Source organism: Gorilla gorilla, chromosome 9 (assembly GCF_029281585.2).
Source record: "Gorilla gorilla gorilla isolate KB3781 chromosome 9, NHGRI_mGorGor1-v2.1_pri, whole genome shotgun sequence".
NCBI classification, from domain to species: domain Eukaryota; kingdom Metazoa; phylum Chordata; class Mammalia; order Primates; family Hominidae; genus Gorilla; species Gorilla gorilla.
The window spans coordinates 115,313,905-115,330,288 of record NC_073233.2 but is presented as its reverse complement, the minus strand read 5'-3'; the positions used below and the strand labels follow the sequence as shown (position 1 = coordinate 115,330,288).

Genomic DNA, 16,384 nt, shown 5'->3' with positions numbered 1-16,384 from the left:
GATTGTTGATAAGAAGTGGCACTTTCCCCTTATGTCCATAAAGCCTTATACTGTATCTCTGTCTGACCCTTCTATAGTGAGTAGAGTTCCATCACAGTTTTTTTTCCCTTCACCTCATGCCTTAATTTTCTTAACAATACTTAACAGTTGAATAGTTCAAAAATTTTGGGTTATAGTTCATCTGCCTCAGGAAGAATGTAATTTGTCCACTGTTAGCCACAGGTGAAGGAAGAAAGGTGAACAGGAACTAAGTTTGATTGCTTGTTGTGTGCCAGGCTTTGGGCTGGATGCTTTAGATCTGTTATCTTGTTTACTCTTTAAAACAATCCTGAAAGGTAGGGATTTTATACCATTTTACAGAGGAGAGACTAAAGTATAGAGAGATTTAGAAGCTTGCTTCAAGTTATATAGCCATGTAGGACTTGTTTCAGATTTGATTGCCTCCAAAGTCCCTGCTCTTATTACCAAGTGTTTATTGAATTGTAATCAGTTCAGATTGAAATGATGAGTGGATGACTGTTGATTTTATGTCTTTTTGTTTAATAGAGGGATGAGTGGATGACCGTTGATTTTATGTCTGTTAAAACTGTGTCATCATCATCACTCAAAGCTGAAAAGGAAACTATGAGGAAAATAGAGCAAGAGAAAACCCAAGCACTTGAACAGGTAAGAGAATATTTGAAATGCTTTAACTTTCTAATTTACCTTTAATAAACTTACAAGACATTTATATAAATGCAGTTTAACTTGTAAAATACCATTTTATTTTTTATAGTATTTAATACAATTAGTGAGAACAACTATGAAATACATCAGTTTAAGAAAAATAAATTTCCTATAGGAAGTGAGTTTAAAGGTTTACTAGATTTATAAATCTAGGGCATATATAAAGTTGAGTGAATATTGAGTTTAATATCATTAAATTGAAAGTGAACTCACTCAATTTTTGTTTCAGTGTACATGCTGAATTAGACACCTTGAAAATACTTCCATTTCAAGACATCTAGAAATTCTGGTGGATATAATGTAAAATAAGCATGCTTATTTTATACTTTATTGTTGTCACTTTGCTAGTAAGGAAGCAATAGGAAATCTGTAGAGACCAAAAAATGAGGCAAAAGCATGAATCCAGAGAAGTAAGGAAGTGCTGAAGCTGGTGACTTTCCTAGGGGCATCACACAATCCTGGTAATCTGGAATTCCGATTTATACTGTACCAGGAGCATATGTTTCTTTTCCAGTACTCAGTATCTGTAATTGTCAAACTTTATATATTTTTTATCAGCCTAATAAATGGGTGAGAAATGGTATTTCATTGTTTTTGTTTGCATTTATCTGATTGCTACCAGAGAGGTCTTTTCATGTTTTTTGGTCATTCAGATTTCTTGTACTGGGAGCTGCTCGTTTATGTTTTTTGCTTACTTTTCTACCAGGGTTGTTTGTCTTTTTCTGACTGATTTATAGAAGTTATTTATGTTTTCAATCCTTTGTCTTTTATACATTTTCAGATAGTATCTCATAGTTTGTCTAGCCTCTTGTCAATTGTCCTCCTCAGTATGCAATTCTAGCCTTTTTTGTCCTGTTGAGTATCTTATATGTATGTTTTTGAGAGTCTTAAGACCATTGGAAGAAATTCCTTGACTATAGATATTGAAAGATTTTGTGGTAAACTAACAAGGGAGGTGACAGAACCTTTTTTGATACAAACTAAGAAATCAAATCTGTATGGTTTTGTATATCCCTTTAGGTTAACGTTTAACTTAAATTTTGTCCTTTGAAGGTTCTTTTTCGTCAGCTCATGGATACATTTAAAAAAGCCCTTTTAAAAACAAATTTTACAGAGCATTTTAATTTTCAGTAGTATATTGTATTCCTGGAAACTAAAGTTCCTAACATTTAGCTCGTTCCATTTCTTGCCATCCTCTTGCCATTATTACTTCTTGTAGGAAGCATTTTCTAACCCCCCACTCCCAGGGTCAACTTAGGTATCATTAGTATGTAGTTCTTTAGCACCCTTTACTTTGATCTCACATACCTATATTTATATTGCTTGATTGTCTTTCCCCCTTCTCTAGACCATAATTTATTTAATGGCAAGGACCATGGCCGCCTCACACATTACAGTCCCAGTGCCTGGCATCGTGCTTAGAACACAGGAGACACTTGCACTGTGATTAGGCTACTATCATCTCTTGGCTGGATTACTGCCACAACCTTCTGACTGAACTTGTGCCTCTGATCTTGTTCTCCAGACTTTCCTCCATGCTGAGCCCAGTTTGCTCTTTGTGTGATATGAAGCTGATCACATTCATGAGTCTCTTTTGGCCCCAGCCTGAAACTCTCATAGCAGTTCAAAATGGCTCACGTGGCCCAGTCCCTGATTATTCTACAACATAATCTCTTGTCATTAGTCACTCACAGTTTTAGCCAATTAGAATTATTTTTAAGTTTCCTGAAACTGCTGCACTTTCTCTTTCTCTGTTGTTTTAAGAACATGCTGTTATTCTTTCTACCTGGAACATCTTTATGCTCCCTCCCCTATAAAAAAAAAGAAAATGCGGTTAATTTATGCTCATCCTTGGACTGCACATATTACTTCCTCTAGGAAGTCTTTGATCCTTTACTGTGAGAGGGATTTGAATTCTTTGTGCATCCTCAGTACTGTATACTTCTGTCTTCAGAGTACGTGTCTGTTTTTATTGTCTGTGTTCCATACTGAACTAAAAGTTAGCAAGGGCTGACCAGGATTTTTGACAGTTAAATCTTCTGCAACTAGCACAGTTTTAAGATATAGTAGGCATTAAATAAGAACATTGAATGAATGTGAATTTAGACATTTCTTGTAAGTTACAGAACAGCATATCTTAAGAATGTTTTAAATGATTTGTCCAGGGTTATGACTATTAACTGGGTCTCAGATTTATTATTTGTTAATTTTTTATAATTTGTTAATTTTTTGAAATTTCACCTCTGAAAATAATTTGTTCTAGTCCAAACTGATGGAAAGAGAATTGAATCCGTACTGGAAGGATGGTGGGACAGGTCTTCCACCTGAAGACTGTAGTGTGTCATCGATTACTAAAGGTATTTCTACATTTTGATTATAGACACACAGGGTTTTTTTCTCTTTTTTTTGAGACAGAGTCTTGCTCTATCAGCCAGGGAGTGCAGTGGTGCGATCATGGCTCACTGCAGCCTCCACCTCCCACTCAAGTGATCCTCCCATCTCAGCCTCCCAAGTAGTTGGGATTACAGGTGCATGTCACCACTCCCAGATAATTTTTTATAGAGATGTGGTTTCACCATGTTGCCCAGCCTAGTCTTGAACTCCTGGGCTTAAGCCTTGACCTAACTGCCTTGTCCTGTCAAAGTGCAAGGATTACAGGTGTGAGCTACTGCGCCTGACCTCAGGCATTTCTTTTGGTATTATAAGTGTATGACCCAAGTTTACATATGAGAAAGCATTGATAAAGATTTGCAGTCTTTGGAAGGCTAATTTAAATTATTAGTACTTTGGAAGATTGTTTTAATTATGATGTATTTGGGAGCAGGTTAATTAAATACATAGTTTTATACTTGAAAATATTCTCATATATGAGTTTCTACTTAAACTGGATTAATACAAAGTATGATTCTATGAGTACATAATAATGCATTTGGTTTGTTACATTCTGTAACAAAATGTAAAAAGTATCTGAAATTTCATGAAAATAATGTATAAAAACTAAAGATGTGGTTTATATATTCAGAATTTCCTACTTTTCTAGAATTCTTAAAATTTGTATTGACCTTAGGAGAGGGCTATTATTTTCCAGCAGATGGAGACAAAATATTTAAATGTCACGTAAGCATACTTTATAACACAATTTTAAAATTACTTATATTCCCATTAAGTGTTGTGTTGACACCTCAAAAGTTTATTACAATTAACCCATTATACAGATGGTAGTATTACAAATTGTGATGTTCTCTTTTCACCTTAGCGTTTTATCAGTAGGATGTTTTCCTGCTTTTTATACATAGTATATTTTTATTTTATTTTGGTTATTTGTTAAAATTCTTCTGTATTTTATGTAGAGATGACAGTAGAGCCACCTTACATGTCCCTTCTTAATTTAGCAATTTTACTAAAGTTATTGGTAATAGTTAACAGTTTCTTTTTTTGTCTTTCAACGTCAGGCAGAAGTGTCCCTGCTGAGTTATGTAATAGTAACTATAGTCATACAAGGTTCTCTTTGACATACTGTTTCATAGATAGTTTGGGGAGCAATAAGTTAGCTCACTCAACCATTACTATGTAGGGCTGTTTTTATGATCTAGGCTTTTGCCATCCCTAATGTCAGAGGATGGTCAATAAATTTCTTTGAGGAAAACCTAGAATTGACAAACCCAATCTTTGGATCTTGCCAGTTGACAGGTTCTTTACTGAGTGGAGAAGATCCAGAGTTTTACGTTAGGTGGTATCTTTTAGCAGACTGAAACAGCAGAATCAAAGATACTAGGAGAAAATTATGCTTTTAGAGAGCCCTTCTCCCTTCCCCTTCATGTCATGCTTTTACCACTTCTTTTCCATCTTACGTTTATTCAGAAAGAGAAAAAAATGACAGAAAGCTTCTGTCTGTCTGAGGCTAAGATCCCAGAGTTGAAATTAAGTTTTAAAAAATGATTGGCAGGTTTTACTGCATATGTAGATAGTGTTGTCATTCTATTTAGACCAATGGTAGGGGTGGAACTGTTAGGCATCTAAAAGTATTACAATATCTGTATTAAGGAGGTAGAGGTGACATAGTGTTATTGTTAAAGGACTAGACTTTGGAGTCAGTCTACTTGGGATTAGAATGTTGGCATTTCCACTAATTAGCTTCATAATTGTGGAGACATTTTCTGGCCTCTCACAGCCCAATTTATTCATATGTAATAGGAAATAATGATATTACCTATCTTATATAGTTAATGAGAAGATTAAATTAGAAAATGTTTTAGCAGTGTCTGGAATATGGTGACTACTCAGTAATGATGGTAATGTCAGATACTTGTATGATTAAGTCTTTTGGGAAGGTTTTATCAACAGGTTTTTGTAATGATTGAAGGGACATATTTTCAATAATTAATGTGTTAATCTTGATTTTTTGTCTTAGAATTCAGTGGAAAAGTAGGTTAATCATTTTCAGAGCCCATACAAAATTATTTTGTCATATTTTAGTAATGGGAATATTTGTACAATTTTAGAGTTTATATGGCACAGTTATATATCAGCTTTTTTCTTGGCAACCATGTAAAGGACAGCAGTGTAGATATTATTTTAATATTATAGCTCAATAAACCAAGGCTTAGAGTGGCCAGGTAATTTTTCTGGTAGTCGTGTTTGTAGTACTGGAACCCAGGTCTTCTGATTCCTAGTCCAGCATTAGTTACTCTAGATTCTTTAGTGGAAGACTATTTTTATTACCGTGTAGTTAGTAGGAATTCTTGCTTACAGACTCCTTCGATGTGATTTTGTTCTTCCTATTGATTTCTTCCCCCTCTTTATTTTTTGGCTCTTTCTGCTAGAATGTGAGTTGAAAAGACTTTGAAAGGTGGTTTAAATTGGCTGCCTTATCTTAGAGATGAAGGAGCAAAGGTCCAAAGAAGTTAATGACATACATAAGATTTTACAAATATTTAATAGTAGCAGCAAGACTAAAATCTAGGTTTCCTGATAGTTTATCACTATTTTTATGTTAGTCTGTTTTCTGAGAGAATTGGGGAATATAGCCCAGATTCATTTGGTTGTATTAATATTTGGTCTATAACAGTGTAACTTTGAGTTATGATGGAAGCATATGATGGAAGTTTCTTAATTTTTTACTTATAAATAACAGATTTGAAATCTAGATGTATGTTAAGTGCCACATATCAGTGAATTTATATAATTATTTGATATATCTTTTTCTCAGCATAGAGGACCTGAACCATGCTACATTCATGTTTGTACTTCCTATTGTACATTCATGGTTTTTTTTTTGGGTCGGGGGCGTGTGGAGTCTCGCTCTGTCACCAGGCTGGAGTGCAGTGGTGCAATCTCGGCTCACTGCAGCCTCCGCCTCCTGGGTTCAAGCGATTCTTCTGCCTGAGCCTCCCGAGTAGCTGGGACTACAGGTGCATGCCACCACACCCAGCTAATTTTTGTATTTTTAGTAGAGACAGGGTTTCACCATGTTGGCCAGGCTGGTCTTGATCTCTTGACCTCCTGATCTGCCCACCTTGGCCTCCCAAAGTGCTGGGATTACAGGCGTGAGCTGCTGCACCTGGCCTTGTACATTCATGTTTGTACTTCCTATTGTAGGAAGGTTTTTATATTCATAATAAATATTGACTAAATTTTTTTATTGAATTTTGGGATGGTACTGCAAGTTGGTATTTTTTATTCGCTTTTTAAATATTAAATTTGGTGATTTTTTTCTTACCAAAAAGACTTCATTATTGCCATCTCTAATTATAAGATTAATAGGACTATTGAGGTAGAACATATTATCAACTAAAGGTGAAATCATTATATAAATATTTCTAAAATTGTATGGATTTAACTAGTGAAGGAATTGGCTGAAAATTTTTACTCCCATTGGATTTCCTTCATAAATGTTAACATAGAAGAATAGTCTTACTTTTTTCTCTGATTTTTTTTTCTGAGCTATTATATTTTAGTGATTGTTCAGGAAATTTTTACTATGTCCATCAGCATTTTATCAGTTTCACAGATAATTTTATGGAATAAACAATTTTGTAGCTGAGACGTTCATATAGGTATTTATTACTGTGGATTTCTTTTACTTATCACTGTGTAGATTGCGGATTTAGACTGACTTCCTCAAGTGGTTGCATAGTTAATTTTGAACTCATGAACTATATAAATAACAACAAAAAAGCAAGAGTAAAATAAGCTTTTGAATAAAAAGTGAAATCATTGCATTAGAGATCTAGGTTTTGAAGTACAAAATATTTTAGGCCTATAAAGAAAAGTCGTATTAGGAGAGATTGCTTAGTAAAGATAAACTTTTGAGATCTGAATGGGGGAATGGAATTAATTTGAGCCTTGAAAAATCTGTTTTTAAGTAAACTTTTTATTGATATGTGACATATATAAAAATATTCAAAAATATTTAGTGAATATTTACTATGAATATAAAAACCTTCCTACAATAGCTTACATATATATTATATATGTACATAAATACACAGACCACAAGTGTACAGCAGCAGACTGATCATTTTCATAAAATGAAAACGTTTGTGTACTCAGCACACAGTTTGAAAAATCTTGTTAGTATCCCAGAAGCCCCCTTTGTGACCCTTCTAGTCACTACCTTGTCACCAGAAGGGTAACCATTATTCTGTTTTCTAGCACCAGAAATCAGTTTATCCTCCTTTGTTTCCAGCTCCTTTTGCCCACATTTTGAGATTCATCCATGTTGTTGTATATAGTTGTAGTTTTTTCTTTTTTTTTTTTTTGCCGTGTAATATTAAATAGTATATTTTAGGAATATATCACAATGTAGGTGTCCTGTGTACTGATGGTAGACATTTCCTAGGTTGTTTCCAGGCTGGGATTATTGCAGTGTTCTGCTATGAATATTCTTGTCTATGTCTTGGGGTTAATGTGTGTGCATTTTTGTTGGTTATAGAGCTGGGGCGATCTTAAAGCAGTCATGTTCTGGGGCAAGGAAAATCAGGAACAGAATTTTTATTTAAGTAATTGATTTGATTTCCTCTTTACACATATCCAAAGTGTGATGTGTAAAGAAGAAAATAAAGCCAGCTTAATAAATTAGTTGAAGGCTTTCAAATGTTCATGGTTGGTAATTATGACTAAAGTAAGATAATTTGTTTTAACATCCACTTTGGCATTATCTTCCATAGCCTCCTTATTTGTTCTTTGTTCTGCAGCTGAGGTAGCTTTTTTCTCTCCCTTTCTCTGTGTGTCCTTTTATTCCTTAATTATTTCTTGGAATGTCCTCCCTACCCTTGCCTGTTTGAAATAGAAACCCAACTCATTTTCTTGAGCCTGGTTTGTGGAGTTTTCCCTGACCTCCCACTTTCTAGAGCCCATTATATCTTTTTATAGCAGTGGTCACATTGTTTTTATTGTAATTAATTATGTCCTTTTATTCTTATTCTCTTAGATTGCAATTTTCTTATAGTTTTATTTTTCTTTTCCTTCTTTCTAGTGGCAAAACTCTGTGGCTTACATATAGGCACTGAAATATATATATATATATAAAATTCCAAAGGCACTTATATATTTAAAGAAAAATATTTATTTTTATATTTTAGAAGTCATAGAAGCAATACATATTAATTGTATGATAACCACATTAAAAGTATAACTAATATTTAATACTGGAATTTAGTTTCAGTGGTAGAAGATGGTGGATTAAGCTGGCTAAGGAAGTCTTATCTAAGAATGAAGGAACAAGCTGAGAAACAAAGTAGAAACTTTGAGGACATTGTAGCCGAAAGATATGGGGTGAGTATCTGTTTTAAGGAGATGCCTCTTATTTTCAGAATTAGGTGAAAAATTAAGTGCCTTTAACTTTGTTTTGTGCCATGAAGAATTGAATTAATATTTCATGTCTTTATACTACTGAAGTAATTTTCTGCTTTTCATTATTATTAAACATGTATCATATTTTTATTGACATAATGAATGTAAAGCTTAAGTATATAAAACTTAAATGTGGGTGTGTTTAATGTAAAAAAATTTTTCTTATTGTGAGAAAATTTAAACAATGCTGGAAAGTCTGCATGGTACACTTCTGGAGGTAACCACTGTTGAAATTTTTTATATTCCAGAGTTAGGTATATTCTAGAGTTTGGGTACTTTACGGATTTTTTTAAAAGAGTGTATACATACTCTTAAAACAATGAAACTGTGCAACAGTATATATTTTAGAACCAGTTTCCCCATCGTTCTGGACAATCTTTCTGTTGCAGTAATTATTGATACTCTTTTTTTTCTCTTCAATTGCCGGGGGAAAGCAGGTTTAGAAAGTAGTAAGATTTCTGGAATATATTTTTCCAGATATTTTCCCCCAGAGTTTTAAAGTAGACTCGTAGAATATGCCCTGGCTTTTTAAACTTAATAATGTACACATAGTTGGATGCCAGTAAATATATACATTTTAATGACCTCTTAATTTTTAAAATATATTTATAGGCTTTTCCTTTATTTATTGATTTGTCAGTAGATGGCCATTTATATGCTTTTCCTTTCCCTTGTTAAATAGCACTGTGCTGACTGTCTATGCCCAATGCATTTTGCATATTTTTCTTGTTGGTGAATTACTAAAAGTGAAATTGCCTGTTTAAAGGATATAGACATTTAAAGCAAGGTACATATTGCCAGATTTCTCTACAGAAAGAATGAGCAAATCATACTTAAAAATATCTCTTTTATCACATAATTTTCAACAGTAAGATTAGTTCTTATAGTTCATGCTGTTGTGATTGGCAAAGTTTTTAAGTTTTGCTTTTGTTTTTATACATTTGTTTACTGGTGAATTGGAATTTTATTTTTATTTTGAGGTGGAGTCTTGCTCTGTCACCCAGACTGGAGTGCGGTGGCACAATCTCGGCTCACTGCAACCTCTGCCTCCTCGGTTCAAGTGATTCTTCTGCCTCAGCCTCCCAAGTAGCTGGGACTGCAGGAGCACACCACCACACCTGGCTAATTTTTGTATTTTTAATTTTTAGTAGAGACAGGGTTTCACCATATTGGTCAGGCTGGTCTTGAACTTCTGACCTCGTGATCTGCCCACCTTGGCCTCCCAGAGTGCTGGGATTACAGGCATGAGCCACTGCGCCCAGCCGAATTGGAATTTTTTTACATTTATTTTGACCATTTGTATTTTTTAGTGAATTGACTATTGATATTATTTGCCCATTTTTCTTTTGGGATAATAATTTAAGACTTTTTAATCTGTTCAGATTTCTCCCCCTCGGCTTGATGTTTTTTACTTCGTTGATAATTTGCTATGGATAAGTTTTAAATATTTTTACCTATCAAAATCCCTCATATTATTTTTTCATGAATTAGTGCTCTTGGTATAATTTATTGACAGGCCTTCCCCACCCCACAATCGTAAAAATATGCAGCTGTACTTACTTGAGTGCTTGTTCAGTTTTATTTTTTATGTTTTATCTTTAATTTTTCTGGAATATATATTTGTGTATGGTGTGAAATAGGCATCAAACTTTGCATAAGTCTTATATAGTTGTTTACTATATATTGAATGAATTATTTTTTCTCACTAATTTGAAATGACACATTTGTTATACATTAAATTTTCTTATATACATGGGTCTGTTCCTTTACCCTCGAATCTGTTTCACTGATTTTTCTATCTTTTCCTGGAATTTGTATCATATTTTTCTAATTATTGTGGTTTTCAGTAAATTATGCAGATAGCAAATAATAAACACCTACTATGTGGTAGTCACTATGTGATAAATCTCTTATTAGTCACCAAAAAAATTAGCTTTGCTTTCTTATGTGTTTGTTTTTCTTAGTAAATTTAGTTTAAGCTCAATAGAAGTAAATATTTTTCCAAAATTTGTTATAAATTTACGACTCTTTTTGGAGTTTTTATTTAAATTTAACTAAATGCATAGATAAATTAAGGACAACTAGTATCTTTATAATATAGAGTCATCCCATCCCAAAACACTATTTATTTATGCTCTTCAGTATTTTTCTGTGTGCAGTTATTATGCATATGCCATTGAGGTTATTTTTATTTTTTTATATTATAAATTGAATTTTAAAAATGTTTTCTGACTTGGTGTTGGTGCTGGTCGGCCAATTCTTTAAACTTTTATTATCCTAATTTTAAAAATTTTGGGTTATGTGGAAGGGTAGTTATATGCAAATAATTATTTTGCTTTTTTCCTCTCTGTTAATATTTAAACTTTCTTTTCTTCTTGAAATAGTTATAATTTTAGAACTTTGATAACAGGATTGGAAGCTGGTACTGTCTTTTTGTCTTTAAATAATGACTTTTGCATTTAAGATTAAGAGTATCATGTTTAAGTATCCTTATATTCAGAGTTGAGTAAAACGTACTTTTTTGTTTTTTTTTAATTTTTATTTTTTATTTTTTATGTTGTATATGTTTAAGGTATGTATTCCATGACGTTTTGATATGCATGGGGAAATAATTACTAGAGTTAAGCAAACTAGTGTATCATTTATCTTATGTAGTTATTCTCCTTTTTTTTTTGTAGTAAAAATACCTAAAATCTACTCTCTTAGCAAATTTTCAGTATATAATGTGATATTATTAACGGTAGTCCTCATACTGTACATCATATCTCCAGGCTTAGTTATCTTACATAATGGAAACTTCTGACTCTTTGACCTCCATCTTCTCATCCCCTCTCCTTCCAGTAACCACCTTCCTACTTTCTGTTTCTATGTATGATGCATCTTTTCCTTGAAAATTGTTTTAAAGTTTGCAACTACAAGAACAATTATTTAGACTTGACCATTGCATTTGACATTTGGTTTTTAGCATCTGTTCTTTTTTTCAGAGATCTTTGCCCGAATTCATTGATGGTGTGACTTAATCATCTTGAGTAATTTTTTTCCCTCAGAATTGCTAGTGATATGCCCTCTGATTCCCTGCATTTCTGAAAATGATTTTCTTTGGCCCATACCAAGGAAGGATAATTTGACTGTGAATTGAATTCTCTATATAGAATTATAGCTTAATTTTGTTTTCAAAATTTAATCTTCATTCTATTATTTACTTATTATTATGGATGAACAGCTGTAAGTCTGTCTTTCCTTTGTGGATAATTTGTTATTTATCTACCCCTATCCATATACAGGCTCACACTTATTCACTCCTTCCCTGATCTAGTCCTTGTAAAGGTTTTTCTTTTTTTCCTTGAGTTATGAGATTCAGGTATTAGGGTTTTTTTCTGTGTTTTTCTTCTTTCTCTCCCACCCAAGGCTATTGGATGAGTCCTTCTGAGAAATCGGCTGGGGAAATTTTCTTATATATTTTTAAAATTAATGCTCTATTCCCATCATCTTTGCTCCATCTTTCTGGAAGTACTAATAAATGCATATTAGATTTTCTAGAATCAATTGTTCATGTGTCTTTTTTTCTTATAACTTACATTTATTTACTACCTTTTCCTAAAATACAGAGAATTCCCAGGTTAATTTAGTTTTCAGCACTCTCTTTTCTTCCTTTTGGTGTATCTTGGCAGCTTTTTGGGACACATAATTTTTTATTTCCAAGTCTTTCTTGTTCTTGAACTATTCTGTTTTTTTTTTTTTTTGGTGAGAATCTGTTTTAGCAATTTAACCTCTTGAATCTCACAACCAGTAGGAATTAAGTATTTTATGAAAAGTTTGTCTCTACTGTTTTCTGTGTTATACTTTGTGTTAGTGCAGAGTGTTTGGTCTAACTGGCTATCCTTTTGGAATCTTTTTTGTTATTTAATAATTTTTAATTGTTTACACGTTTTTAAAAAGTATTCGTTTCAGTATAGGATGATTGTATGGGTCTTCTTTCACCCCCTTAGTGGGCTTTTCAGTGTGCCACTTGGCAGTGAGTCATACAGTGACATGTGGGGTGCAGGTCACTGAGCTGTTCCTAATTTTAGATATCTTGTTTAATTTTTCTCCTTTGTAGTCAATGGAAATATTTCAGTCAAAATTAGAAGATGCTGAAAAAGCTGCATCCACGAAAGAAGATTATAGACGGGAACGGTGGAGGAAACCCACATATTCAGATAAAGCACAAAATTGTCAAGAAAGTAGAGAATCAGACTTAGTAAAATATGGTAACAGTTCAAGGGATAGATATACTACAACAGATACTGCAAAAAATAGCAATAATGAAAAATTTATTGGTGATGAAAAAGATAAGAGACCTGGGTCTTTAGAAACGTGTAGAAGAGAATCTAACCCAAGGCAAAATCAAGAGTTTTCTTTTGGCAATTTGAGAGCTAAATTCTTAAGACCCTCTGATGATGAAGAACTGTCATTTCACAGCAAGGGCAGAAAATTTGAACCACCTAGTTCATCTTCAGCATTGGTAGCTCAGGGCTCTTTGTGTAGTGGTTTTAGAAAACCCACCAAGAACAGTGAAGAAAGATTAACATCATGGAGTCGCTCTGATGGGAGAGGAGACAAGAAACCTTCAAATCAAAAGCCATCGGAAACCGGTACTGATGAATACCAACATGTTCCAGAAGATCCAAGAGAAAAATCACAAGATGAAGTCTTGAGAGATGACCCTCCAAAAAAAGAACATCTACGGGATACAAAGTCTACATTTGCTGGGTATTTTATCATTTTTTAACCTAATAAGTTAAGATCCAGAGAGTTCAAAGAACAGAACTGTATTTTTAGAACATCAGTTATTAGCTATGACTATGATCTCACATTTCTTAAAATTGATAGAAGGGGTAAGATATGCAGATTTAACAGGCAATATTGTGGTATGGATTGCATTTTATTTCATAGGTTTTTTTTTTTTTTAAGAGCTGAAAGAATTCAGTAGCTATATTTGTTCAAAATATGTTGCTGCTTTGCAATTTAAAAAACTGAATGAGTTAATGTTTTAAATGTATGTGCTGCAGGAGATATTTTGGTAGATTTTGTTACCAATGCCATTACTTTCTAAGGAAATTATCTTATTGTTGAGTATAATCATAATCATAAATACTGCATGTCTATAGGAAGTCTAGGAGACAAAAGGAAAACATGCTGCCACGGCCCAAATATAAAGTGACAAATACATGCCAGAGATCTTGCAGAGGGGAGCATGAATTATGGTTGTTATTTTGCACAAAGAAAGAAATAATCCACTTTGGGCAATTGACAGATTTTAAAGATAATATTAGAGTTTTAAATATAAAATATAAGTTGCATTTATGTAGGGCTGGGTTAGAAGATGAGGAAACCCAGGTTGAATGGGACTAAACCTAAGAAAATTTGCTTTAGAAATTTGCTGGCCCTGTTGGAGATAGCCAGAAAAAAAAGTGTCCAAAGGGTAACAACTTACACGTGAATGATCATTAAAATATGTTTAAAAATAGCACCAAATGAGTGGGACACTAAAGGAAGAGGTTTTAGGAAATAATAGAAACACATGGTTGTAGTAGATAAAAGCACTGTGGTTTGGGGTTGCGAGTCTGATAAATCACTTTTGTTAATGACTCCATCTGAAGCAGTGGATTATAAAACTTAGTGTGTAATTTTTGGTGGGAGGGAGCTGGCAAAATCTGAACTGAGTGATTAAGCCCCAGTCAAATGGACTCTGGTTCACATCAGGGCTTTCCTCCCAGGAAATGGAAGGAGAAATCCAATTGTATTGACTAAACAAACATGGCAGGGATTAGTGTCTAAGGCTGTATGCATATGTAATTGTCCAGTCTTCACTCCAGGTGCCCTGGGTGGTAGACTATTTCCAGTTCCCAGTCGCTAGGGGAATGAGGCTCTTATTTCCTGATATCATTAGGATTGGGTTAGCATTTGGATGATCTGTAGGCCTTCTTCTGTGACTGTAGCTAAGCAAAATGTCTGCAAAGTAATACCACACAATTAGTATTCCAACCGGTTGTCTGATTGCTGCATATTTGTATGTCTTATTTAAGTTGTAAGCTTCTGATAGATACACTATAATACAGACACTCACTAAAAGCTGTGTATGTATGCGTGTATGTATGTATATAATTTTTCGGTTTGAAGACAGCACTCACTAAAAGCTATATATATGTGTATATATATGTATGTATACATGTAATTTTTCCCTTGAAGACAGTATTCTTTGTTCGCTGTGTTAATTTGATGGTACAGAGGGTTTGAGGCTTTCTATGAATTCTGTGACTGGCTGGAGAGGGAAAGAAAAATCTAGGAATCATCCAAAAAAAGAAAAAAGATTCCTGAGAATGTAGCGTGGTTGTAAAGTAGGAGACCAAGACAGGACCTTGAAGAATGCCTAGTTGTTACAAATAATCTTTGTCTTATAAGTGAGTGGTCATGATTGGAAAAATTAGTTGAATTAGTTTTTACTTCTTTGTATGTATTGTTCATATATCTTTACCTTTCTTGCTATTTACACCAGTATTATTTTTTAGAACATGCCATTTGTAATCTTAATAAATGTATATGTATAAAATTTAAACAATATAGACAGAAGAGTATAAAACAAGAATATGAAGCATAGGTGAGTATAAAATGAAAAAGTAAATCTCCCTTTCATGTCACTTCCAACCCTAATCCTATTTGCCAGGTTAACAGTGTTAGTAGTGTCTTTCCAAATTTTTTAGTGTATTTGAAAATGTGTAATATATATATTTAACTTAATGTATAAAATTTTATAAAAATATATATTATATATTTAATATATGTAAGTTAAATAGCTCTACAATGCATATACCATTCAAAATCTTGGTTTTTTTTTTCAATAAGTTTATCTTAAAGATATTTTTACTTTAGCCCATATGTACCTACATTTTTTTATTTTAAAGGCTCTTTAATACTCCATTGTAAAACTTAGGCATAACCTAATATTTTTCACTGGTTTCCTATTGATGGAATTTTAGGTTGCTTCCGCTTTGTTGCTCTAAGAAACAATTCCGCATTTAATTTTTTGTGAGTATCTTTGCATGCTATTTAAATATAGCTGTAAAATAAATTCCAAGTAGTGGAACTGTCAGGTCAAAGAGTACATGCATTTTACTTTTTACATATTTTGCAGTATTAACCAATTTAGACTTTTATATTGCATTGGAATGACTTTTCTCCTACTTCTTGCTGATAGTATTATTGAACTTTTTAAATCTTTGCCATATGTGTAGTTGAGAAACAGACTCTTTGATTTTTATTTTTTTAAATATGAGTGAAGTTTGCCATACTTTTATGTGTTGTTTATTTGTATTTTTTTGTTAACTAGTCATATGTTTTGCCCTCTTTTTGAGTTATTGTTTGTTTGTGAGATCTCTTTATATTTGTCATGTAATGCAAATAGATTTTTCATCATTTGTAAATTTCCTTTCATTTTTCATTCTTTCTTTAATGTGTTCAAATTTATCACTCTTTTTCTTTATTCATTTTAGGCCCTGCGATTATGTTAACTAGCAGAAAAACGTCCACTGCCATGCAATTGAGAACCTTGAGCTTTTTATTATTAGAAATGAAATGTGCTTTTGCATATATTTTTCTTTTGTTAGAAAATATATTGGCTAAGTATTTCCAGGAATTTAAAACTTAGAGGAGTATGTAATGTGAACAAAAATTAATGAGAAGTCCTTAATTTTGGTTTTACAAATTTAATATCAGAAACTAACCCATTTTATATAATATTTTAACCTTTGGATGTCATTCTTGG

General features: G+C 33.0%; 1 protein-coding gene across 3 annotated transcripts in view; it reads left to right on the top strand.

The window, feature by feature from the left end:
- The window catches only part of CWF19L2 (CWF19 like cell cycle control factor 2), a 125,526-nt gene that overhangs the window by 15,826 nt on the left and 93,316 nt on the right, over positions 1 to 16,384 (top strand). For all 3 annotated transcript variants that reach the window (XR_010129192.1, XM_004052071.4, XM_019037689.3), the window contains exons 5-8: positions 547 to 666; positions 2,990 to 3,083; positions 8,387 to 8,502; positions 12,680 to 13,332. Coding sequence is in view for 2 of the 3 variants with exons in the window: in XM_004052071.4 (XP_004052119.4) it covers positions 547 to 666; positions 2,990 to 3,083; positions 8,387 to 8,502; positions 12,680 to 13,332 (983 nt within the window). In the remaining variant the exon portion in view is untranslated. The remainder of the gene's footprint in view (positions 1 to 546; positions 667 to 2,989; positions 3,084 to 8,386; positions 8,503 to 12,679; positions 13,333 to 16,384) is intronic.